The 24391-nt window shown below is 32.0% G+C and overlaps 3 protein-coding genes across 7 annotated transcripts; 1 reads left to right on the forward strand and 2 right to left on the reverse strand.

Annotated features, from left to right (window-relative positions):
• Nucleotides 1-352: 352 nt before the first annotated feature.
• LOC128674183 (uncharacterized) lies at nucleotides 353-1940 on the forward strand. 3 transcript variants are annotated; one of them, XM_053752577.1, is made up of 3 exons: nucleotides 353-681; nucleotides 1061-1267; nucleotides 1405-1940. In XM_053752577.1, exons 1-3 carry the CDS (start codon nucleotides 398-400, stop codon nucleotides 1865-1867), a joined length of 954 nt encoding a protein of 317 aa, XP_053608552.1. In that variant the 5' UTR covers nucleotides 353-397; the 3' UTR covers nucleotides 1868-1940. The 3 variants fall into 3 exon arrangements, with proteins under 3 accessions (XP_053608552.1, XP_053608550.1, XP_053608551.1); XM_053752575.2 differs by having other exon boundaries at nucleotides 355-681; nucleotides 1339-1940; XM_053752576.2 differs by having other exon boundaries at nucleotides 355-681; nucleotides 1360-1940.
• Nucleotides 1920-11421, reverse strand: LOC128674182 (uncharacterized). Its single transcript, XM_053752574.2, is given in 19 exon segments — nucleotides 1920-3289; nucleotides 3694-3807; nucleotides 4325-4517; nucleotides 4643-5211; nucleotides 5214-5408; nucleotides 5605-5800; nucleotides 6176-6359; nucleotides 6442-6929; nucleotides 7102-7230; nucleotides 7553-7590; nucleotides 7593-7713; nucleotides 7869-8156; nucleotides 8347-8477; nucleotides 8569-8671; nucleotides 8852-9072; nucleotides 9161-9537; nucleotides 10012-10172; nucleotides 10620-10777; nucleotides 11078-11421. Coding segments are annotated over 19 exon segments (3780 nt in total). The 5' UTR covers nucleotides 11121-11421; the 3' UTR covers nucleotides 1920-3218.
• An 806-nt stretch (nucleotides 11422-12227) lies between these two features.
• LOC128674181 (uncharacterized) lies at nucleotides 12228-23737 on the reverse strand. Of its 3 annotated transcripts, XM_053752571.1 has the most exons (18): nucleotides 23615-23737; nucleotides 21205-21362; nucleotides 20441-20601; nucleotides 19639-20018; nucleotides 19005-19225; nucleotides 18546-18648; nucleotides 18241-18267; nucleotides 17688-17818; nucleotides 17237-17524; nucleotides 16666-16827; nucleotides 16327-16455; nucleotides 15597-16081; nucleotides 14937-15120; nucleotides 14370-14565; nucleotides 13503-14269; nucleotides 13224-13416; nucleotides 12848-12961; nucleotides 12228-12378 (listed from the first exon to the last, which is right to left on the reverse strand). In XM_053752571.1, exons 1-18 carry the CDS (start codon nucleotides 23679-23681, stop codon nucleotides 12308-12310), a joined length of 3837 nt encoding a protein of 1278 aa, XP_053608546.1. In that variant the 5' UTR covers nucleotides 23682-23737; the 3' UTR covers nucleotides 12228-12307. The 3 variants fall into 3 exon arrangements, with proteins under 3 accessions (XP_053608546.1, XP_053608547.1, XP_053608548.1); XM_053752572.2 differs by lacking the exon at nucleotides 18241-18267; XM_053752573.1 differs by lacking the exons at nucleotides 20441-20601; nucleotides 23615-23737 and adding an exon at nucleotides 20228-20407 and having other exon boundaries at nucleotides 21205-21345.
• Between the last annotated feature and the right edge of the window lie 654 nt (nucleotides 23738-24391).

The raw sequence follows: 24391 nt of genomic DNA on the forward strand, positions 1-24391 counted from the left end.
TAAATATAATGTGGTAGTCCAAATCAAAAGGGATTTTATGGAGGCTGGCACTTGGGTCTTTATTGCCGTGGTTCGATAACAAAACAATGGCAATAATGGCGTAAGTGCCAGGCGCCATAAAGTACCTTTTTTGTGGATGACCATGAATGACCCATGGAATTAGTAGGTACTCCACGAAGTACTTACTTAAATCCATGTGATGACCAAATAATGGGCATGTAAAGTTATTGATTATTATTTATCATAGATATATAATATAATACAATAATACTCTTTAATATACTTGTATCCTCTGAATATTAGTAAAACCTTGGCCTCACAGAATTGACTCCAAAGTCATAAATAAAGAATTGACAATCAACAAGAAGAGCTGTCATATACTAGAAAATGACACAAAATGTTACGATATTTTTATTTACTTAGTTTGATAATTTATATTGATGAGTCAGCATGTTATGGTCATGATAGATCTTTGAGATTCAAGCCTAAACATTTTAGCAAACGTTTGCTGAAATCGGAAAATTCAAATATAGGAAATGATCATGTTTTTAAAAGACGTCAAGGATATGGAGCGCAGAACGAGAATGATCTAACACAAATCGATGTGGCAAGCTTTATCCAAAAACCAGATTCGTATGCCGATGACGATAGACTGCTTTCCCAGTCATATGATTTTAAAAGGTATGGTATTACAAAGGTATTCAACGATTGCACGAGTGTATTGCATGCGTGTTTTTGCGTGGCATTTTTTTTTATTTACAAATATATTTAACTATCTGTTTATAAAGATACAAAAAAATATTAAAATTTAATTGTTATTAACGTCTGTTCGAAAATGTGGTTTCGGTTTCACCGCGTCGAAAGTAATGGTTTTTATTTTAAAAAATATTATATATTTCAGCATTTATATAATTCTATCAGATTGGCGAAAACGCATTGTGGCATGTGGTACCCGCTATATAATTTTACCACTCCATTTCCTCCTCTAAAAGCCACACCATATAAGGGCAACAGTATTCACAAAGAGAGTTGTTGTAATACAGATGTATTAATTTTTCAGCCAACCGAAGCGCTTTACTGACTATGAAGACATATCGAAAATCATGAGGAATATGAATATAATGAATGATAATCCGAATACTAATCTTGATAAAAGACCCAATTCATATTCACGTATGGATTATATTAATTATCAAGACTTAGATTTAACTCCAAAGAGTGAAAATACAAATTATCCGCCAATATATCACGAACCGCCCAAAAAAAGGTAAATAAAAAATATGTTCTTTTATTACGATTACTTTATTCATAAACTAATAATATCAAATGGCGTAAAAGTGATGATAATTCTCTTTTTAGATGCCACTGGAAGAACACTCTTAAGTTTCCGTTTTTTTTCCATAGAGACAATATTCCACTCATAAACATATTGAACGGTCCAAAGAAAAAGGATCACCTGTTCTCAACCACAGCGGAGCCTCGTAAATATTATGGAAACAATATATTAAACTTACCACAGAAAGGAAAAAAGAAACGTGCTAATAAAGAAACAAATAACTTAAAACATAATAAAAATGAAAAAACCAAAGCAAAAAATGACAAACGAGGCTTTAGCCAATTAATACATAACAGTCGACAATATTATCAGAATCTAATGAGCACCAGTTACGCTAAAAGTAAAAATGATTTAAAGAAATCTCAGTGTTCAATACAGGCGAACTCTGTTCAAGAAACTCAAAGTACAAAGTGCATCAGTGGAGATGACAAAAAAATATCAAGGAAAAGAAAAGGCAGTATTCATAGAAAAAAGATCAATAAAAAGAAAATAGCTGTAGAAGAAAACAACGGGTACTCGTCCTCAAACTAAATTATCACCCAATCATTAAGCTCACTTTAATTTTGATTGATAGAATTTATATAAATAGAGTTTTACATTTTCATTGATCTTTCATTTCGTATACTCTTACCAAAGAGTATACGTAAGTATATTTAAATACTATAATGACTACTATATAATTCTATCACGAATTGTTGTGATGATTGATTGTTGTGATGTTTCTATTCACGATCGAGCCACCTTCAAAACTGCCATTTTATTTATATTCTCAACATATTCACAAACGTTTAATTCTTCTTCTCTATTTTTTTCTAGTGTTTTATCGTTAAAACTGTCAGATTTTATTCAAGTCACCTAAAGACATCTGACATAACTTTTACCACTAATCGACTACTCACCAACATCTGGGTAACCACGTAGTCACAAACACACTAGTGAATTTGGACTGTCAATCAGTGTGCAATTTTCCTCACGATATTTTCCTTCACCGGGAACAAATGGGGATTGATGAAAACTACTATACACATTGGTATTCACACTCATGTAGCACGAGTAGGAATCGAACCTTAGATCTTTTATTCATAGGTGTCACTACTAATATATCACTGGACCACTACCGCTTGTACTACGCACGACGCTTTACTTCAACGGTTAATTGATTCCTATGAACTTAGTAATTTATTTTTATTTACATTTTTTAAACTTAAATATAAGTAATTTGAAACTAAGTAGATAATGATAGTATAGAACATAAATTATAAAAGCATAAATTTGGAATATTTGGACATGGGTCAGAAAGTTTGTTACTTAATCAAGCTACAATTACTGCACGGATTTCCAAATAAGTAAAATTTTCTTCTACATGATTGATTCTACTTCTTATGAGTTGAAGTTTACACATACTAATAACAATGAAATGTCTCCGACAATATATTTATTTCGAAAAAACAAAAATAGGTATTTTCAATATATCACATTTTTATCGTTAGTGTGTACAAACTTTATTATGTATTTACAATTCATACTAATTTTATTACTAAACAAGTTTCGAATATTGTAGTAAATATATTTACTTTTTAAATTATAACATATAAGTACATATATAGGTAGTATAAATTACACTCTTAATATTATTTTAACAGTACTCTATTTTTTTAGAATAATTAATGTCAACATAATATTATAACGAATATGTTTATATTGATCATTTTGATCAACGAACGACGAATATGTTTATATTGATCATTTTGATCAATATAAACATATTTGTTATAATAGAAATGACACTTGTTTAATATAACTTTTCTAGAATATTTCATCATCTATTTATCTAAACTGAATAACTACAACTACTTATTGTAGTTATTCAGTCTTATGAGGGTTAATAAAATTTAAAATCATTCGTTTTAGTTTCTGATAAAAGGCATATTTTTTCTGTCGTCATAGGTCCATCTGAAAGTAAAAACAAATCATTACAAATATACCACATCGACCTCACCTATTATCCCGTAAATATTTTCCATCTATATAATATATACATTAAACCAATCATTGTTCGAATTTATACATTTTATTGTAATTAGCGTCTCTGGATCGGCTCTAATGATTACAACAAAATCTGTATCATTCAAATGAAATTTATTAAATTTAACATCCAAAAAATATATAAACATCCAATAATTGTAGTTACAGAAATTTCACTCTGAGAAGATTTTTTTCGGCCCGAACAGAACTTCACAGCTATCACACCTACCTACCTACCCCGTGAAAGGATTTAAGGTTTGTTTTACGCCGACGACGCGTGACAGGGGCTTTGTGGCATCGCAGCAGAGTACGAGAGAGAGAGATAAACATACCCGTAGGAAACCATTCAGTAGTCGGTATACCGGAGTCTAGCCGAGCTGCCACAATAGCCTCTCTAATAGCTAGAGCCACGACCACTGATAAACAAATAGGAGGTTCACCCATTGCTGGAAACAATTATAAAAATATTTTATAACAGATATTACATACAATACGAGTACCATATCAACGAAACAGAACATTCATAGGTACAGAAAATTAAGCATGAATTGCAATTAAAAGCAAAAAGTGCTGTCGTGTTGTCTGGTTCGCATTTTGATTAGTGTTAAGTGCTGGTATAAATACACAATGTGGACTGGTATAAGTTAAAATTCCAAGTATTTCTACTTAATATTCAACACTTGCAAGTAGTTGAAATGCGAACCAGAGGTGACTACAAAGGATGCCGAAGAGAATGCAAAGTGAAGAAGAAAAAGTAGGAAAGTAGAATCTTTGTATCCGACGATTAACGAGTGAGAAAGCATGCTCAGTTAAGAGATTGAGCATGTACATATTTCATTCAAAGTAATGATACGATACCTATTAAACAAAAAGAAGACTAGACGAACTGTTTAATAATATTAGATAAATCACTTTTGCTTTTATCTAAAACTATACACTTCGTTCTATAAAAAACTCCCCCACCTTTTGACCCCAAGAGGATTTCTATTCCCATGGATTTCTTTTTTAAATATATCCGAAAGTCCTGAGGAATATCCCTTGCCTGAGGAACAAAATAGCTAGTAGTACGATCAGTAAGCACTTGTCCTGTTTCTAAATCATAAATGACATCTTCACTAGTCCAAAATCCTTGACCCATGATAAATGCACCTTCTACCTGAAATGAATAATATTAGAAATATTAACAAGAAACCGACACAATAACATTCCAACGCTGAAGCTTCTGTACTACTATTCTATGTTATCGTTATGATACTCTACAAAAATATTAATACCACATACCTGTCCAATATCTACTTGAGGATTTATACTGCGTCCTACATCTTGATTTAAGTCGACCCTGAGAATTTCCGTTTCTCCTGTCAATATGTCGACTACCACTTCTGCAAATGCTACACCGTAGATATAGTATAATGGATTATCACTTCGTTTTGCAACGCAGTGTGCATGTAAATCTATTTGTAATTCATATGCTGTTTTTATAACCTTTTCCCACGTCGCATCGGGCATTGTTAGCTTAATTGGTAATAACCTACTCATTAATATTGTACAACATTTTTGGACTCCAATACACACACTTGTTCCAGTAGAATTTCCACCAGTTTCATCACAATTTACAACATTAATAGTATTATTTCCTTTAACCTGAATCTTGTTTACGTCAATTTTGAAAACATATGCACAAGTTTGTATTGCTAATGTATTTATACCTTGTCCTAATTCAATTCCACCATGGGTAATGACAACAGTGCCATCGTCGTGGTAAATAGCAACGTTAACATCTAAAAACGGTCCACCTTCTGATGTCCACCTCAAAAAAGATGTCCTTATACCTTTCTTCATCCACCTGTATCTTTATTAAACTTTACAACCCCTTCCTTTCTTTCGTCATAATCTGAATTCGATTTCAAAGTTTCATACATTTCTTTAATAGCGCTGTGTTTTATAATGTCTAAATTAGCAAGTCTTACTTGTACTGGATCTAACGACAACTCATATGAAATATGTTCCATAAGAAGTTCAGCCATTCCAATCGCTTCCATCGACCCTGTAATGTAAATTTAAACATTATGAAATTACATAAAAATTATATTGCGTGGCTGAATAAACAATACTTTATAGCGGTGAGCATTTTACAACATAATATTCGAATCCGATTATCTCGTGATTATTAAATTCAAATTTTCATATGATCAAAAAATCTTGTAAATATTTTTCACATCCAGAAATATAAATAAAATAACCTGGCGCTCGACACCACGTGGTTTTGGCCTTATCCGTAATTACTTCATATCCATTAAAGTTCCAAGTTTCCATAAAGTAGCAATTATTAAATGTTTTGGTCGTATCTGCTGATAATTCTTCATTGCATATATATCCTTGATCTTCATACATGTTGTAATCAACATATTGTATGGCTCCTTGCAGATCTACACCTACCTATGGAAGAAATTTAATGAAACCCGGTTATGTTTTGGAATTTATCTGACATTTTGTATCACTCCAAAAATTTCGCTGCTTGGATTTCAGTCACTCCAATAGATTATTTCTGTTTCTTCTTATGTTCCAAATTTCATAGCGTCAGATCATAAAAGGTCAGTGTTAAAAATAAAGCTTAATATTTTAAAAATAAATATGAAGATGACGTCATCCCTCCACGGAAATAATATTCTTAGGCTACACGTCATGAACTTATCACAATATTTTTTGTTTTTAATCAGCTCTACATTTTCTTATATTTTCCGCTTGGATACTTGAAAACAAGGATATACAACATTTTCATTAAATTAATGTAAAAAGAAAAAAAATACATACTTCGTATTCAGTTAAACATGAACATCTTTTCCCAGAAATTTTCATGTTGGTAGTCAATGATTGTATTAGCCGACAAGGCCTATTCAGTTTATATGTTACAAGGCTACATGCTACAGCGCTGAGCAATGAACGACTTATTTTTATCCCAAATGATCCACCAACACGAATTACGTATACATCAATCCTGTAAATTATTAACAAAATAATATTTCTGCTCCACACAGTGATGTTTCGTAAATAAGTTTTAAGGGGTGACTTTATCTTACCTATTCGAATCTATATTTAATGTCCTAGATATAGCAACTTGCGTGCCATCTGGCCACTGCGTAGACGAATGTACTTCGATTCCTTGTGAAGTAGGTCGAGTCAGACTAACCAATGTTTCCATACACATGTGATATTGTGCTTGTATTTGATTTTTCCCTTTTATAACTTTCTCTACATCAAAACCTCTACCAGTTGCTTCTATAGTTGCATATGGTTGTTTTCGTTTATCATCATTTGCCGCTTGTTTAATATCGATAACTATAGGTTCATTAGTACCACTATATTTAACTTCAACGAGTTTAACTGCATCTTCAGCTATAGATCTAGATTCTCCGACTATAATACCAACAGGTTGATTATAATACTTTACTTGTCCACTACACAAAATTTCTTCGTTTGCTCTTACTCCGCCTATACCAAGTGGAGTAAATGAATTGACTCCAGGTATATCTTTTGCTGCATAAAACGCGATAATGCCCGGTTTGGCCTAAAATTATAATATTTAAAAATTTGAAAGAAAATCTTCATCCTAATAAAATAGTTGAACTAATGTAATTACTAATTTTGCAATATATTCGAAAGCATGTCTCGCTTGTATATGTAACAACGTTTAAATGAATCTTAGTAAACAATGGAATTAAATCGTTTAAAGGATTTACCAAAGCTTTACTGGGGTCAATATTTTCAATTTTTCCATTCGGTACAGTTGCCAAAACAAATGCAGCAAATACTTCATTAGGAAATGAAGGTAAATCTTCTATGTATTCGGCTTCCCCTGAACACTGAAACTAAATAAAAAAATAATTTGAATTAATATACATACACGGTATGCTCATATTATTAAGAATATAAACGTGTTTTGCAATATTTACACAATATCAAAACAAGAATTATTCTATAAAAAGAATATTTTAAAAAAGTTTGCTGTTTTCTGTAGTTCCTCTCCAACCAATAAACGTATCAACTAGAAGTCTTGAGTTTGTTAATTGTCAATGTATGTCCCTACTATCTTTATATCGAATTAAAAGGTTTAGTAAAATATTTTTTTTTACTAATTTTATATAATTTACTAATAATATTAGAAATCAGTAGTAATAAATGAGTACTTACTAATGCTTCTACTTTATTAATTGGCTTATTCAAAGGCACAACGCTGGATTAGTATCGTAAACTTGTCGAGCGTTGGACACAGGTCGCGTTTCGTGTAGTTTGGTAGCACCAGAATTATATTTTGCATCAAGTAAATTTTCTGGATACAATATTAATAGCCCCTATAAATAAATCAATCAAATAAAATTCACATATCAAACAGCAGATTAGAAAATATAGATCACTACATACTTTTTAAATATATATACACTTAGATAACAAGCACTAACGAATACGATCTCATTTAAATTCACAGCGATTCAAATATTTGCCTAACCTTGTAAAACAATCCCAAAGCAAGTTTCTTTCTATATGCTACTGATGTTGCTGGTGGTATAGATATCACAACTAACTCATCTTCCAAAATCTTCAATGCCTCTTGCAAAACCTCATTTTTGAATAATGGTTTCCCGATTAAAAACTTTTCGGTTTTGTTTGCACGAACAAATGTTGGTGATAACCCACCAAATACTAGACGACATTGTATAATTTTCTGATCGCTTTTAAACTTGTAAAAGAAACCTGCGTTGACGATTGCAAAGGCACTTTGTGATCTTGGCATTATCTGAAAATTAAAAGTTAAATAAGTAATAGTTGAATAAGATTTAAAAAAAACTGATTTTTCGAAGATTTTCTGCATAGTCCTTCAAAGCCTCCAAATAATTAATGCCACTAATATCTTCTTGATGCTAATGTAAGATGCAAAAAAGCTGAAATACATAATTTACCAATAGATGAGTTTTCATGATAATTACCTTAAATGTAACTATTTGACATTCGTTGTTAAGTGGAGGAAATAAAACTTTTGATATTATTTTAAATTTCATATCCAGTTTCAAAAATTCTTCCATAGATACTATCTGCGTAGTATCGGCATTTCCAGTTACTAAAAAATATATATATTCAATAAATGAAACATTGTTTTAAAAGAAATTCAAGCTTATTTATACCTATTTAACTAAAATCAAAAGACTTACAAATAGACAATTTTGCTCCTACAGTCTCCAACAAAAGAAACAAATCTGAAGGGAACTCATTGTGTTGATGTTTAACCATCAAATTTCCTGCTAATGATCCCAGCTGAAAGTAGATTTAGATAGAAAAATGAATAATATTTGATTTATTTTCTATAATTACATATTCATTTATCAAATTTAAATATAGGTGGTCACATCAAAATTCACAAAGATTACTTACTTATCAGGATTTGCTTTTTCCTGATAAAATGAAATCTGGACGTAAAAACGTATACCTACTTACATTTCTAACTGGAATGCTTGCGACAGAATTGATATGATCGTATAACTTATTAAGATATATAAAATCTTCTTCTTTTGCTTTAGTTTGTAAGATATCAAGTATTTCAGTCAAGGTGTTTCCAGCTCCAACGACTAAGTTCTGATCAACATAGTTACCCTTCAATTCAGATACCTTGCTTATATCGATAAGACAGTGTGGATATTCATCAATAGGAAATACACCTAAAATAATTTAATTTTTATATTTGTAATTTATTAGTTTGTCCATATTTATTTTTAAAAGTTAAATATTACTTTGACCATAACAAACCTTTAGATGTGTTTCCCGAAACTAACATATATGAGTTTTCTCCAATTTTGGACATCACTTCAAAAATATCTTTTATCGTATAAACAGTAAACCACTCCTTTCCATCCTTTAGTTCAATCGAGATTTTAGTGGATGCATCATCGTCATCTTTTGATAAAAGACACCAGTCTTCTTCATCACAATTTTCTGGTATACACTTTTTACCAGTTTTATTGCATATAGCAAGATCTTCAATATCCAGTAAATTATTTGATGCATCTTTTGCAAAAGTTTTAAATGCTTCTAGTATAGGCCTGTATCCAGTACATCTGCATATATTACTCCCAAAAGATTTCTCTATATCGAGTTTTGTCAAGTCTTTATTTTGTTTCAGAAGGCTAAAAAGTCAGGTATAAAAGTTTATTACTCATTTTAACCTCAATGCTCACATATCGGAAATCTATTGACTAAATTAAAATGTTGTAAATGTATTTGACACGCTACTATTTTTACTAAATAGTTGTATGTCAAGTTTCAACTTATCAATACAAATGTATATGTTTCAACTTATCAATACAATATTAATAAGTCGAAATAAAATTTAAAAAGCTTTTTGGGGTAAGTTGCACCGTCATATTTGACATTAACCGACGCGTCCCTAACGTTTAGACAAAATAGCTTTTATCTGCGCACATTAAAGTAACGTCAAAGCTGACGGTGCAACCCACCGAATTATTTGTAACACCCATTAATTTAAATACATTGTATTGGCAGATAAATATTCTATTTCATCGTTTTATTGTATACCTAGCTTCGTTTTTGCTTTTATGTTTTTCAATATGTATGTAGGCAATAAATATAGCAATATTTACCTGTACATAGACATTATCCATCCAGGAGTACAATACCCGCACTGAGTTCCATGGTAATCCGCTAAGGTCGTCTGTAGTTTATGGTATCCATCTAGTTTATTTCCCACTTTCTCAATTGTGGTTATTTCCCAACCTTCGCAAGACGTTATAGACACTAAACACTAAAAATACATTTATATTAATCTGTGATGCCTTCGAGATGGCGCTAAAAGTCTGAGATTTGCGGGAAGGAGATCGGGACGACCGAGAAAGTTATTTTCAAAATCTCAGGATACCAAGAACAATAGACAAGTCAGATCACCTGTTGTTTAACTTCATTATTTTTTGTCTTTAAGAAGTGTTAATAGTTTATAAGACTGCAGCGGTGGTGAAAATTCCGGTGAAGCATCGCGAGCTAAGTGCACGAGGTTGACTCTCTACTTTACTAGAAGGCATCTAGCTGGTAGTCGTAACAGTCGTACAAAATACACAAGCTTTGGCAGGTGATAACAATAGTTTTCCCGAAGAGGGTTAATGTGCAACCGGTAGTAAAACTCAAGTGAAACCGGAAACACGTTATTATAGCGAGAGAGAACAAGAAAGACATGACTTAAATCTTGGCAACTTACAGAATTGACTGCGACCGGTTGTGCACCAGGATACTTGACGGCAGTCACAATGCAGGCACCACATCCACCTTCCCTGCACATGTACTTAGTGCCTCGCAGCTCCAGCACATTGCGTAGATAGTCGACAAGTGTCAATTTCGAACATACTTCTCCACCGACTAAATTACGTAATAAATATTGATTAACGATATCGTTGTTTAAAAAGACTTTACGCACTATTTGATGAAATACAAATAAACCGCGGATGAAGAAACAAGCCAATAATCTTATAAATTATGAAATTGACAGAACAAAAACAAAATATAATGTTTAAAAGATAAATTATTGAACCTATTGATAAATTTTAATGAATTTAATATATATTTGAATACACATGATATATCTAAGTATGTTATATAATTTATAAAAGTTCTGCTTAATGTTATAAAGTCCCGAATCCAGAACGAATTTAAACTTACCAGCACAATTGTTACCATTGATTTTGAACTTGATTTTGTCCATGTTAACCTCACTAAAGTTAGACTGCTAAATACGCAGGTTGCGTGGAATTTTATGCGTTGCGAATTGGCGCAGTCAATGTGTTGACACAAAGATATATTTCGACCAAATAAAGTTTCTCTATGTAATGTAAATTTAAAATACTCAGATATCGACGTCGACATAACAAAGCATAGGTTTGACTACTGAATTTTCAGCTACAATATACATATTTTTATCGCAAGATGACTTCTTATATCAACTTTAGTTTTATTAGGCAACTATGCCAATAAATACGACAAATGTTGATATGATTGATACCATAGATAAAAGAAATATGTATATATTCATCAAGAACATTTCAAGAACATTTTATCAAAATCAAAGAGTCAATTTGATTTAAATGTATAATTTACATTAATTTTAATATTAACCGTAATTTTAATTTTAAATGACATTTTAGTTTCTAAAAAAAAATATATATTTACTAACGACGAAAGACGATCCCTAACACGATTCCTCATTGAAAGTATAACGATGACATAATTTTGAAGAAAAAAAAATCTGAAAGAACAGGTGAATTGGTAATTCTAAATGTATTGGATATCAACAATATGCAACAAGCCTAAAATTTCAAAATATTCTCAATTATTATAACATCTGTTTTCAAGGTTCATGAAACAAAAGGAATTATAAATAAAAATTTCCTTACTTGTGTTAATGTATCAAGTGGTACTGCGTCTCATTTTATGTTTAAGTATAAATTTCTGTTTCGCCCAGTAATCTAAAACCTAGAAAATTTTGAATAATCTATTTATATAGTAGACAATATTTTGTAGTAGTTAGCGTAAGTAGATGTAGGACATATTATGTATGGATATGTTAGTAGAATAAAAAGTCTAACACGAACAGTTTCTTCAATCAGTCATCTCAACCTTACATGGCAACCCCTTCAGGATCCACATCCTTACAATAATTATAAAATTATTAACTTATAGCTCGCAGCTACGCGTAAACCTCTAGTATCAAATTAATGTGCTTCGTCGCTTTATGGATAAGAGAGCAACCAAAAATTGTGTGAATTAGATGACTAGAATAGAGAGTGGGGTTATTTACATTGAAACATACAACAATGTTTTATATCTATAATGACACATAACTAGAACATATAAATAAAATAATTGAAATTGCAATTCTATTTTTTTTTTAATCTAATTAAACTTGAAGTCTTCTATTTTTGTTTCCGATAGCAAGCAATTCTTTTCTGTGGTGTAAGGCCCATCTGTAATTAATATAAAAATATTAACCTAGAAACACATTTGTAACAATAAATTTACTCATATGCCGAATTACATAGAAATCCATAAAGTCAGTTTTCCATTGCTTGAGCAACAAATATACACCTTTTCTCACCTTTCTCACATATTGACACTAAAAAATATTAGTAACATTTAAATTCAACATCACCTGCAGCCCTCCGTAACCCACTGCCACAACCTTCTCTATTCTGGGCCTCCTTATCCAGTTATTTGCCAGCAATTTTTCATATATCATTGACCTATCTAGCTGGCGGATGTCCTGCGCTCTGTTTTACATTTCTAGTACTAGTCTGGTACACATTTTCTCCACCTTCCATCGTTCCTTCTAGCCAGGTGCCAAATGTTACGACTCTGGAGACCACGTCTCGAACTTTCGTTCAACGACAATTTAGTATAAATTTACTCAAATGTTGATGTATGAAAAACACTCACCTACTGGGAACCACTCAGTGGTTGATATTCCAGTGTCAAGACGTGCTGCCGTGATAGCTTCTCTAATAGCCAAGGCTACAACTACTGACAGGCACAGCGGGGGCTCACCAGTAGCTGTTGAATTATATATATGTTGAAATATTTCATTAAAGTTGAATTAATTTGATTACACGATTACATGAATTGTTTAAATTTTTGTACTATGAACAACGAAGAATTATTTAGAAGTTATATAAATTCAATTATTATTATATACTCCTTCTTCAGAACAATTTTATGGGAGTAGATCCTATTACAAGTATTAAACGAATATTGTCGTTTAACGACAATATGCATCTAAATTATTACTATAACAGGTACACAATTTACTACATACCTTTTGAGCCTAGAAGAATTTCTTTGCCAAAAGATTTCTTTTTGAAGTAGATTCTAAAATCTTGCGGTATATCTCTTGCTTGAGGCACATAGTAATTCCATGTTCGATCTGTCTGAATATTTCCTGAATTAGCTTCATAAACCAAATTTTCACTGGTCCAGTATCCCTGACCCATCATGAAAGCACCTTCTACCTAGAATTAAACATGCATTAAATCATTGGTTACTAGCCATTTTTCGATGTATCAATCTTTTTTTTTCTTAATTAATACTTACTAACCTGTCCAATATCAATTTCAGGGTTTACACTGCGCCCTACGTCTTGAAGTATATCCACTCTCCTGATTTCACATTCTCCTGTCAAAATATCGACTTCTACTTCTGCAAATGCTACACCAAAAATATTGTACATTTGCGCATCACTATTAATTCGAACAAAACCATGAACTTGTAAATCAACTTCTGCTGTATAAGCAGCTTGTATTAGTTCTTCCCAAGTAGGATCAATCAAAGTAAGTCTAATAGGTTCCAGTCTAATGAGTAATTGTTCACAGCATCTTTGAACACCAATGCTGACATTTGAAGTCGTAAGACTGCCGCCCGATATAAAACAATTTGGAGCAATGATGGTGTTATTACCTTTAACTTGAATCTTTTTCGTATCTATTTTAAGAAGATATGCACATATTTGAATTGCTAAAGTATTGACGCCTTGCCCCATATCTACGCCACCGTGGGTGATGACCACTGTTCCATCACCATGAAAAACAGAAATGTTTACATCTAAAAACATTCCTCCTAGAGGTGACCATTTAGAGAAAGAAGTTCTTAAGCCTCTCTTTTTCCATCTGTTCTCTTTATTAAATTTGTGTACTTCTATTTTCCTGTTATCATAATCCGAATTACTTTTCAAAGTCTCAAACATTTCTCTGAGATCATTGTTTTCATTATCTAAGTTAGTTAATCGAACTTCAACGGGATCTAACGACAATGCGTAAGAGATGTGTTCCATTAGTAATTCAGCCATCGATATAGCTTCAAATGTACCTGTAAAGGTAAAGTAGCATAATTATAATTATATAATAAGTAGTATAATTATCATTATTAGAACAGTCGAACCTAATAAGTAGCTAAAAAATAAAATTACCTGGGGCTCGACAGAAGGTATTCTTTGCCAAATCTGTTATAACGTCATATCCATTAAAATTCCATCTTTCCTTATTATAGCAATTGTTGTACAAGTCAGCTCCGAGCATAGACAATGTCTCATTGTAAGTATAACCGTTGCCCTCGTAAATTGCGTAATTCACGTACTGAACCAGACCATCAGCATTAACACCAGCCTAATATGAATAAAATACTTTTTATCAAAAAATTTAAGTATGTGAAAGTTCACATTTATAATATCTTAAATTTTTAACCTACCTATGTCTGCCTGTCACGCTTTCAAGTCTAATCCGCTGCAACGATTTTGATGAAATTTGAAATACAACCACAGCTGGTGCTATTTAAAAATAAATATAAGTAAACGAAATATTATTTAATTTTTTTTCTTGGATTAGTTTCGATATTTTAGATCAAGTGTAGTAAAATTTTGTTTAAAATGTTTTGAATCAACATGACAGGTATAAACAGACTGTATTTATACGAGTAGAAGTAAAACAAAATTAAATATTGTCAAGTTAAAAACGATTTAATTTCAAAATATACTCACCTCATAGTCATTTAAACAAGGGTATCTTTTACCAACAGCCCTCATATTGGTGGTTAGTGCTTGTATGAACCGACATGGTCTGTTGAGTTTTAGAGCCACAAGAGTACTAGCAATTGCGCACTGAATGGTTCGAGATATCTTCAAACCATATGCTCCACCTAAACGGCGGACGTAAACATCAATTCTGAAAAGAACTGTTTATTAATATTGGAATTTACTTGGTTGTTAATGTGAATCTAAAAGTTTTTATTTTAATTATAAGCATTTTTTTATTTGAATCTATTATTGTAGTTTTTCATCTGCAGGTATATAAAAAAATTGTCAATTTCAGTGCGTGAATCCAACACAATAGTGTAGGATTCGCACACCGAAAGTTTCGTCAAGTTCACTTTTTTTGTTATGTTCTTAACTACTTGCCAAATTATAAATATGATTCTAGGTCGACAGAGATTACTATTTTTATTGTGTTTTGCGTGTGTTTTTCCGTGTCAAATCGCAAAAGTTAGTAGTTAAAAATGGCCTTTGATATAAGTTTCACTTATATCTTCACGCGTTCTTGAGAAAAACGTTCTAGACAGCCAACATAGTGTTTATATAAGGGTTTCAAATTAATATTTTGACGTACAGAGACCTAAAAATAATAATAATTAAAAAACTAACTTATTTTCTTGTATCTTTAGTGCCCTTGATATCATTAGTTGTGTCCCGTCTAGCCACTGCGTAGCCGAATGTACTTCCACTCCTTCTTCGGTGGGTCGAGTCACACAAACTAACGTCTCCATACACATATGATACTGATCGTAAATATGATTCACTCCTTTTACTACCTTTTCTACATCAAAACCTTTATTTAGAGCAGGGTCTTCTTTAAACGATTTAAGTCTCTTTGTGTCATCTTTTGCTTGCTTTAGATCAATTACAGGTTTTTTAGTACCACTATATTTAACTTTAACAAGTTTAGCTGCACTGTCAGCAATAACTCTAGATTCAGCTACAATTATTCCTAAAGGTTGGTTGTTATACTTCACTTTACCATCACATAGAATTTCTTCGTTAGCTGAATATAACATGGAATCGGGTGGTGTAAAAGAATTTATCCCGGGAATGTCTTTGACCGTGTAAAATGCCAAAACACCAGGTTTATTCTGAAAATTAACATTATTTTAGAGATTATGACCTAGTAAGATTTTGTCTTTATCTTATGGCCATAACTTAGCCCATAACTTAGGCCATAACTTATTATATTCAGCTTTGTTGATAGGTATACAATATCTAAGTAATATTCAAAATAGACAAACACAGAGATGATAGTTGCACCGTATTTTGTACATACTACTGATATGTTATAAAAAATTGTTTTAAACAATACATATTTGAGTATGTACAATACCAGTGCTTCCTTAGCATCGATGTTTTCTATTTTTCCATTAGGAACAGTAGTGAGGACGAAGGCAGCAAAAACCTCTCTCGGGAATGACGGCAGGTCTTCTGTATACTGGGCTTCTCCTGAGCATTGGATCTGAAAAATATAAAATTATTTTCAGTACCAGATCTAATATGATTTTTATTCCATACTTCCACAAAATTTTAAAAAATGGCATAATTACTGAAGTAGAAGATTAATTATTTTTTGGACACAAAATCAATGGTAGATAAGTAAGACCAACAAGTAAAGTTATCATTAAGAAAAAAATAATAATATTTAAAATTTAATTATTTTAAAACTTACTAAAGCCTCAACTTTCGGCATGGGTTGATTTAACGGCCACAGCGTAGGATTGGTATCAAATATCTGTCTGCCATCCGACACGAGACGACTTTCATGCAACTTTATTGGCCCCGATTTATAACGAGCACCCAGACCATCCCCTGGATATATCGATAGTAAACTCTAAAAAAATTGATTCAATCAGTATTACTGTCAATATAACCTAGACAATTTAAAATATCTTCGTTTTAATAAAATTTAAACATCGAGCCAACACGAGTTGTTGCAGGTTAATTGTTCTATGTTATACAAATCCTTGATAAAAATATCGTCTTCAAGGGTACCTCACCCTCGTCTATATTTGATGCCAAACAACAATGCTTGCATTATTTCATTCCGGTCTGATTCGATGAGAGAGGCAGTCTAATAACAGGTTACCGTGGCAAAAGATCCTAAGCCACAAAGTAGACAATGCACGTGTGACGCTGCGGTAACCACTTCCTATGGTGGCCCACCATAGCATGCTTGTTTACCTGCTTGGTAGTATGTATTTTTAGCATAGCTAAATATAAAATAGCCTAAAACACCTTACTTTATAAAATAATCCAAGCGCCAATTTCTTTCTATAAGCCGCCGATGGTTCAGGTGGCATCTCTTCCACCACTAAATCTTTGTCCAAAATGTTCAAAGCTGCCTGTAGCGTTTCATTGGTGAACAATGGTTTCCCGAGTAAATACCGTTCTGTCTGGTATGACCTTGTGAATGATGAGGATAACCCACCGAATGCAACTCTCACTTGTAACAGCTGTTGGTTGCTTCTGTATTTGTAGAAAAATCCAGCATTTACTATGGCGTGAGCGTTTTGGGATCTAGGCATGATCTGAAAAACATTTAAAAATAAGTATAAATAAATAATAAAATGCAAATAATTTTTTGCTCATTCGCTTTTGCTCTTCGAAATATATTAAATTCCTGATAATTTGATATGTAGATAAAAATACGTATGATAAGATATAATTAATAACTAAATATATGTAATTTACTTTGTACGTGATGACGTGACATGATGTATTACTTAATGGAGGCAAAATCGCATTCACTATGACTTTAGATCTCATATCAGTTTTCAAAAATTGCTCCATAGAGATTGTTTGTAGCGCACCCCATTTATTTACTGGAAAAAGGAAAGGACAAAAATATTATAATCAGATTTTTGTTATATCACTTTACAATTACAAAATAGCATAATCACCCATGGGGGTGATTATGCTATTTTGTAATTGTAAATATTATAATTGTATATAATTCACGAAAACACTTCCAAATGTTACAGGTTAGAGAAAAAAAAATTTCACACGTCACACAAGCATAAAACAAAACACAAAGGCAGTAAATAAACTCATTTATAATCTACATAAATTATTATGTTGTGTTGGTTGTAAAATTACAAATGGCCGGCAGTCGTTTGTTTTTTTTACAAATATATTTGCAAAATACGTTTTATAGGTTTAAGACAGTTTTTGATTACCATCTTACATTCCTTAGAGGACTTATTGATTGATTGCTAAGCAAAATAGCCAATTTCTCATTACAAACCTTTTGGTTTACCATTTCTAGGTACAGCTATAGGAAACAGAATAATTCGATAAGTATAATTGTAAAAATAATTATTCGATAGATATAAATATAATTTATGTGACGGAAATGAAAGATAAACAAAAACTAATTAAACGATATATTTTAGGTGTTTGATACAATGTATTTGATATTTATTTGATGTAGAAAATTATAGCTGTTTTATTTTTGACTGCAAATCGTTAATTGAACCATTCTAAATTTCATACAAATCGGTCCAGCGGTATAGCTGTGACTCTCGCATACATAATAGTATGGATACTTACAGAGTGTCAACTGCGCGCCAACAGTCTGCAGTAGAAGGAAAATGTCCGAAGGAAACTCTTTGTGCTTATGTTTGATCATCAGATTACCCGCAATCGAGCCCATCTGGAAATAATTGAGCACTGTTCCTGAATCAAGAACTGATTAATACTTAGTATCATCATAATTCCGAATTGTATAACTCGTAAACGTAAACTTAGAATAAAGAACTAAGTTTTTGTTTAAGGTTTTAATAGATAATTTTACCGATACAATTACTTTGACATAATCAAGTCTATCAATTTAAGAATATTGTACTAAAATTATGTCAACATAAAACCTATAAAGATATATTTCAAATATACATTTTTAAAATATACTTAAATATAAAAGAAATATCAAAAAGATTACCTTCTTCTACCGATATAGTTACCTACCTAGGTTACCTAAGACTTGATTAGTAATACTTTTGAAATACTTACGTTCCTCACAGCAATATGTGCGACCAGCTGAAGATGATCATAAAATTGTTGGAGGTAAGTAAAGGATTCCTCCTGGCTTTTTATTTGAAATATGTCGAGAAGTTCTGAGAGAGTATTGCCGGCGCCTATAATCAGATTCTGATCGACGATATAACCTTTCAACTCTGCTACATTACTCACGTCTATCAAAACACGGGGATATTCGTCTATTGGATACGCTCCTGAAAATGTGTTAGTTTATTTGTAATATTTAGGATCAAAAAAGCGAATAATAATATGTATTACTAGCTGCGCCCCGAAGCTTCGCTCTCTTGGGAATTTCGGGATAAAAAGTACCCTATGTTTTATTCCAGGTTATATTCTACCCATGTACCGAATTTCATAACAATCTGTCCAGTATAATATTACTAATATTATAAATGCGTGAGTTGAGGTAGGAGCTGTTAAAACATATCTATAAATAAATAATTAATATATCTAAGAAATAAGCATAATAGATAATAATCATTATTACAATTTCAGTGACTGTATTAATAAGAAAAACAGTTAACATATAGTTATGGAATGATTCAAAGAATATCATTTCGTTTTACTAAGAAGTAATAAATAAAAATTTTACAAATATACTGCTAACCTTTAGCCGTATTCCCAGATACCAACATATAAGAATCATCACCGGCAATATGCAACACTCGAAATATATCGAAGATAGTTGGAACCGTGTACCAGAATCTACCATCTTTTAATTTAATAAAGATATTGTTTACAATCTCGACTTCATCTTTTGAAAGCAAACACCAGTCGTCTTCGTCACAGTTTTTATCTTTATTGCATTTCTTTCCAGTCTTACTGCAGACAGATAAATCTTCAATGTCAGGTAATTTATCTGGAGAGTCTTTAGCGAAGGTTTTAAACGCTTCCAGTATGGGTCTGTATCCAGTACACCTGCATATGTTACTGGCAAAGGATTTTTCTATTTCAAGCATACTCAAATCCTTTTTCGATTGAAGAAGACTGAAAATTATAATCATTATATCATTAATTTATTTACGTTTTACTTGTCACAATCACAGTGTCATATTAAAATCTAATTCTATATATTCTAATAATATATATATTCATGTACCTAATTATATCAAACTTATTGCTAAACGTTTGCTTTTAGAATATGAAAAGAATTGTTATGTGTGGTTCTATCCCTAAAATAGAACTCCATACTCTACCGTGGATGTCCTCCGAGATTACGAGCCGACTAAGGGGCCTATATAACCTTGCCTTGGAGCGTGGGCTAGGCATTAACCGCATTCACAAAAAGTTTCAGTTCAGGCGGCCGGTCATATAATTAGAACGAAGTTTTATTATATACACAGACCCCGAGATCCAGTTGTTGCAGCCATAACGCCCTGAGAAAGATATGAAAAGAAAATGATGCTAACCTATACATCGACATCACCCATCCAGGAGTGCAATATCCACACTGAGTACCATTGTGTTCGGCCAGACGTGTCTGCACTGGATGGTAACCTTCCAACTTGTTGCCCACTTTCTCGACCGTCGTGATCTCCCAGCCCTGACAGGATGTCACCGACACTAAACACTGTAATTGTCATTTATACTGTGTAATTGACGTTATGTAATTACATTGTATCACGCCAATTCATTGAACAATTTCCAACAAGGTTATTTAGTGACAATCACTGGCGTTCAAGAATTAATGTGTAAGAATTCTTGGTAAAATTCTTTGATTTGTTGTCTTGATTTTCAATTTGTTTTGTGGTCGAGAAAGCCAATAAACAAATAATAGATATTGTGTCTTACATAGCACAGAATGTGGCACATGCAATGGAACAGTTAGAGCTTTCATACTTTTTATTCTCCACTTCATGTAGTCATCCGTATCGTTGTTAGATCATTAACACGCATATACTTTGTCTTCGTTGAAGAAATCAAACCCATAATTCCTGACCGCATTCTTGATTTATTATGCTTTAGTTATTGTACATGAATAGTATTGATTGTTAGTGGTGTATACTTAAACTACCTTGAAAATTCCAAGGATTTTGGCAGACCACCAGCTACATAACTCAACAATATAGAAAAGTGCTTCAGAAAGATCTATGGCGCAAATGCATGAGGAGATCCGACTACAAATAAACTGGGAGCCGATGTGGACGCAGAACAATATAATTTAATTACTTACAGAATTGACTGCGACCGGTTGTGCACCAGGACACTTGACGGCAGTCACAATGCAGGCACCACATCCACCTTCCCTGCACATGTACTTAGTGCCTCGCAGCTCCAGCACATTGCGCAGATAATCCACCAATGTTAGAGTAGAACTCACTTCACATCCAACTGAAAAGAAACGATTCATTTTCTTCTAAGAAAAATCATGCCAAGTTATATAAACCAACGTGGCATTTCTATATACTCATTCTTTTTAAGTTGCGAAATTGTTAATATCATCCTAAAGATGTCATCAAAGTAATTACAAAGTACTCTTTATTATTAAGTACACAAAGAGGAAAAAGTACAAAAAATATATCAATATAAAAATAAATAATAGGTACAAAGGCCGACTTATCGCTAAAGCTACTACTTAATACACACATGTTAATATGTTATTAGTGTTATATTTCAAGTTTATTCCACTCAAAATACAATTTGATGATATAAATGATATTCTTTTTGTGTTATTCTTATGAATTATAAAATTGTATTCACTCTACATATATGTTACCTTTGAACAAACTGGTTATTGTGTACACTAAAATTGTACACAAACAATTATATCATGTTTACTATGTTTTTCGCAATCATAATTAAACTCTTAGTGATATCTAGTGAAATTTCTGTTTATCATTTAAAATAAATAAAAGTTTATATACACAGCTGTACATTATTTACAGTACTGTAGATAAACAGATGCACCGGGTTGTTGATATTCAGAAATATAGGTTTAGGCCCAGTATATGCCCAGTTTCTTCCAAATAAGTCGGGCAAAAACCTCGCATGGGTTTGCACCGGAATATATGTATAACATTACGAGTATTAAGTAAATAAGAAACTACCGACGATGGCTGTATAGGCTTAGTTTCCTTTGCCTTTCCACATGGATAAAGGAAACCAAAAAAAAAGAACTATGTAATACGCATACTATATTTATAAAACGTGTTTTTATGTTTACCCTTGATTTAGTGAAAATATTTGTTTTGTTTAGTATTCGTGAAAGCATGAAAATGCAACACATTTGCGCATTAACAATACTATATTAGATAAGTAGATTCATTTCTAAGTTATGCATATCAGTACAAAAAAAATAATAATGGTCGTTTTAATTGTTGTAAAAAATATCTTATAGTCTTAGCGATTTCTTTGATGACTTTTTTTTTGTTTTTGCTCATTTGTAACATCATAATATCATCAAAAAATATTTACATCCTTACGTATTACAAAAGTAAGTCCTTCTGTCGTGTCTGTCTGTATGAACGCGATAAACTCAAAACGATTTTGTTCGGTTTTCACCTATAGATAGTATATGTCCCGGAAAAGGTACGAATACAATTTATTATGTTTTAGCGAACATGTAGGTAAAGGAAATTGCTAAAATTTATAATACGCTGTATTCATAGAGTCCACGCGAACGAAGTCGAAGACATCAGCTAGTCGTGTAATAAAGTGAAAAAGAGACGATCATGGTTTTGAGCAAATCAAGTTAAGTTTATTTTTGAATATTTATGTTTCAAATTTCAGACAGACCTTGTTTTGCGAATTTTAACGACTAGCAACGAAAAAATACCTATGGAATTTTCTGAGGGCCCCTTCTAACACTAGATCAAATCACTTGCACACCTATTTCAATATTATCTTTACCATATACGTATTTGAACATAATGTACTTCATTTGAACTAGATTCTTCGTTCCGGTAGTTATTAATGAATTGTTGTATTATTTGGTATGTATTTGTATATTATTCAAGTACTATGGAAGGTACACAAACTGAATAAATGACTGATATTTTTATATTAACGTCCACGTTAAAAAAACGGGAAATTTTTGATATACGGGTAAATATTAAAACGTTATGCTTAGAAATCATTATGACATAAAATGCAGTATTACTTTATGGCTTGAAGTTATAAGCTTATAGATAGTACTTGAATAATTACTAATACATGTCATGCCAATAGTCTCTATCTATAAGCAAAATGGGTCTCTATTCTATATCTATATCATAACGTTTTCCGCATAACTATTTGAAGCACAACTAACCTAACCTGAAAGTTAATGTAACATTTGCTCGTACGCCAAAAAAAATAGTTATGGCTTAGACCTGTTTATACCAAAATATTTTATATCAAAACTGGTATGCCAAAGAACAATAGGTCAAAATAAAGTAAACGAAAAAATCACTTGATTCCCTCAGTCCACAAAAGTTAATTTGACTTTTAAAAAAGTAATGAATGTATTTGAAAAACAAATGATTTAAAAAACAAAGTTTTAAACTTATTTTTATATTAAAGTTTCGCACGTAAATTAATTATGGTATTTTTTGCTAAAATATCTGTTGGAGAATTCAAAATATATAAAGAAAAAGAAATCATACCGGAGCAAACACTTCCATTGACTTTGAAAGTGACTCTGTCCAAGACTGAGCTGTTCAATGCGTCCATGTCTTCACAACTTTCCTCCTTCTGACTGACTGAGGCGGAAAGATCATGGAACCGTGTCGCCGAATTTTTGAACGGGTTTTAAAAGTCAGACAGACTTACATTTATGTAATTAAAAAAACGGCCAAGAGCAAGTCGGACCCGCTCAGGAAGGGTTTCGTTGTTGATGTTATGCATACATTCAAAACAATGTTTTAGGAACCTTCAAATTCAATGACACCACACAAATGGGTATCATTGGAAGCTATGTTTTAAAAAATATATCATACCTCAGTTACATTTATGGCGAGCTTTAGAGCCTTAATAATTTTAATTTTCAAAATCATACTGCACAATTTTACTAAATGTCAACTGACTGTGACATACGGACAGACAGACATGACGAAACTGTAAGGGTTCCGCTTTTGCCATATTGCTACGGAACCCTAAAAACTGCATCAAAGTATATTTTCATATATTTAGATATACTTAGTCTGATATTAACTTAAAAATTCAAATGTATTCCTCTCCTTCTGGAGCAGCATTAGCATGTAAGCCTATATGAAGGTTAAACATAAGTAGGTACATAAAATGTATATTCTGTGTAGGTTTAACCTACTTATACCTACGTAGGTTTTTCAATTATGAAAAAAAATATTTTTTTCCTTTTTCTGGCTTTTTTCAGCGAGATTTTAATATGAATTTTAAGTTCCTGTATTTCTCAATATATCTCA

This window comes from Plodia interpunctella, chromosome 12 (genome assembly GCF_027563975.2).
Source record: "Plodia interpunctella isolate USDA-ARS_2022_Savannah chromosome 12, ilPloInte3.2, whole genome shotgun sequence".
Lineage (NCBI taxonomy): Eukaryota > Metazoa > Arthropoda > Insecta > Lepidoptera > Pyralidae > Plodia > Plodia interpunctella.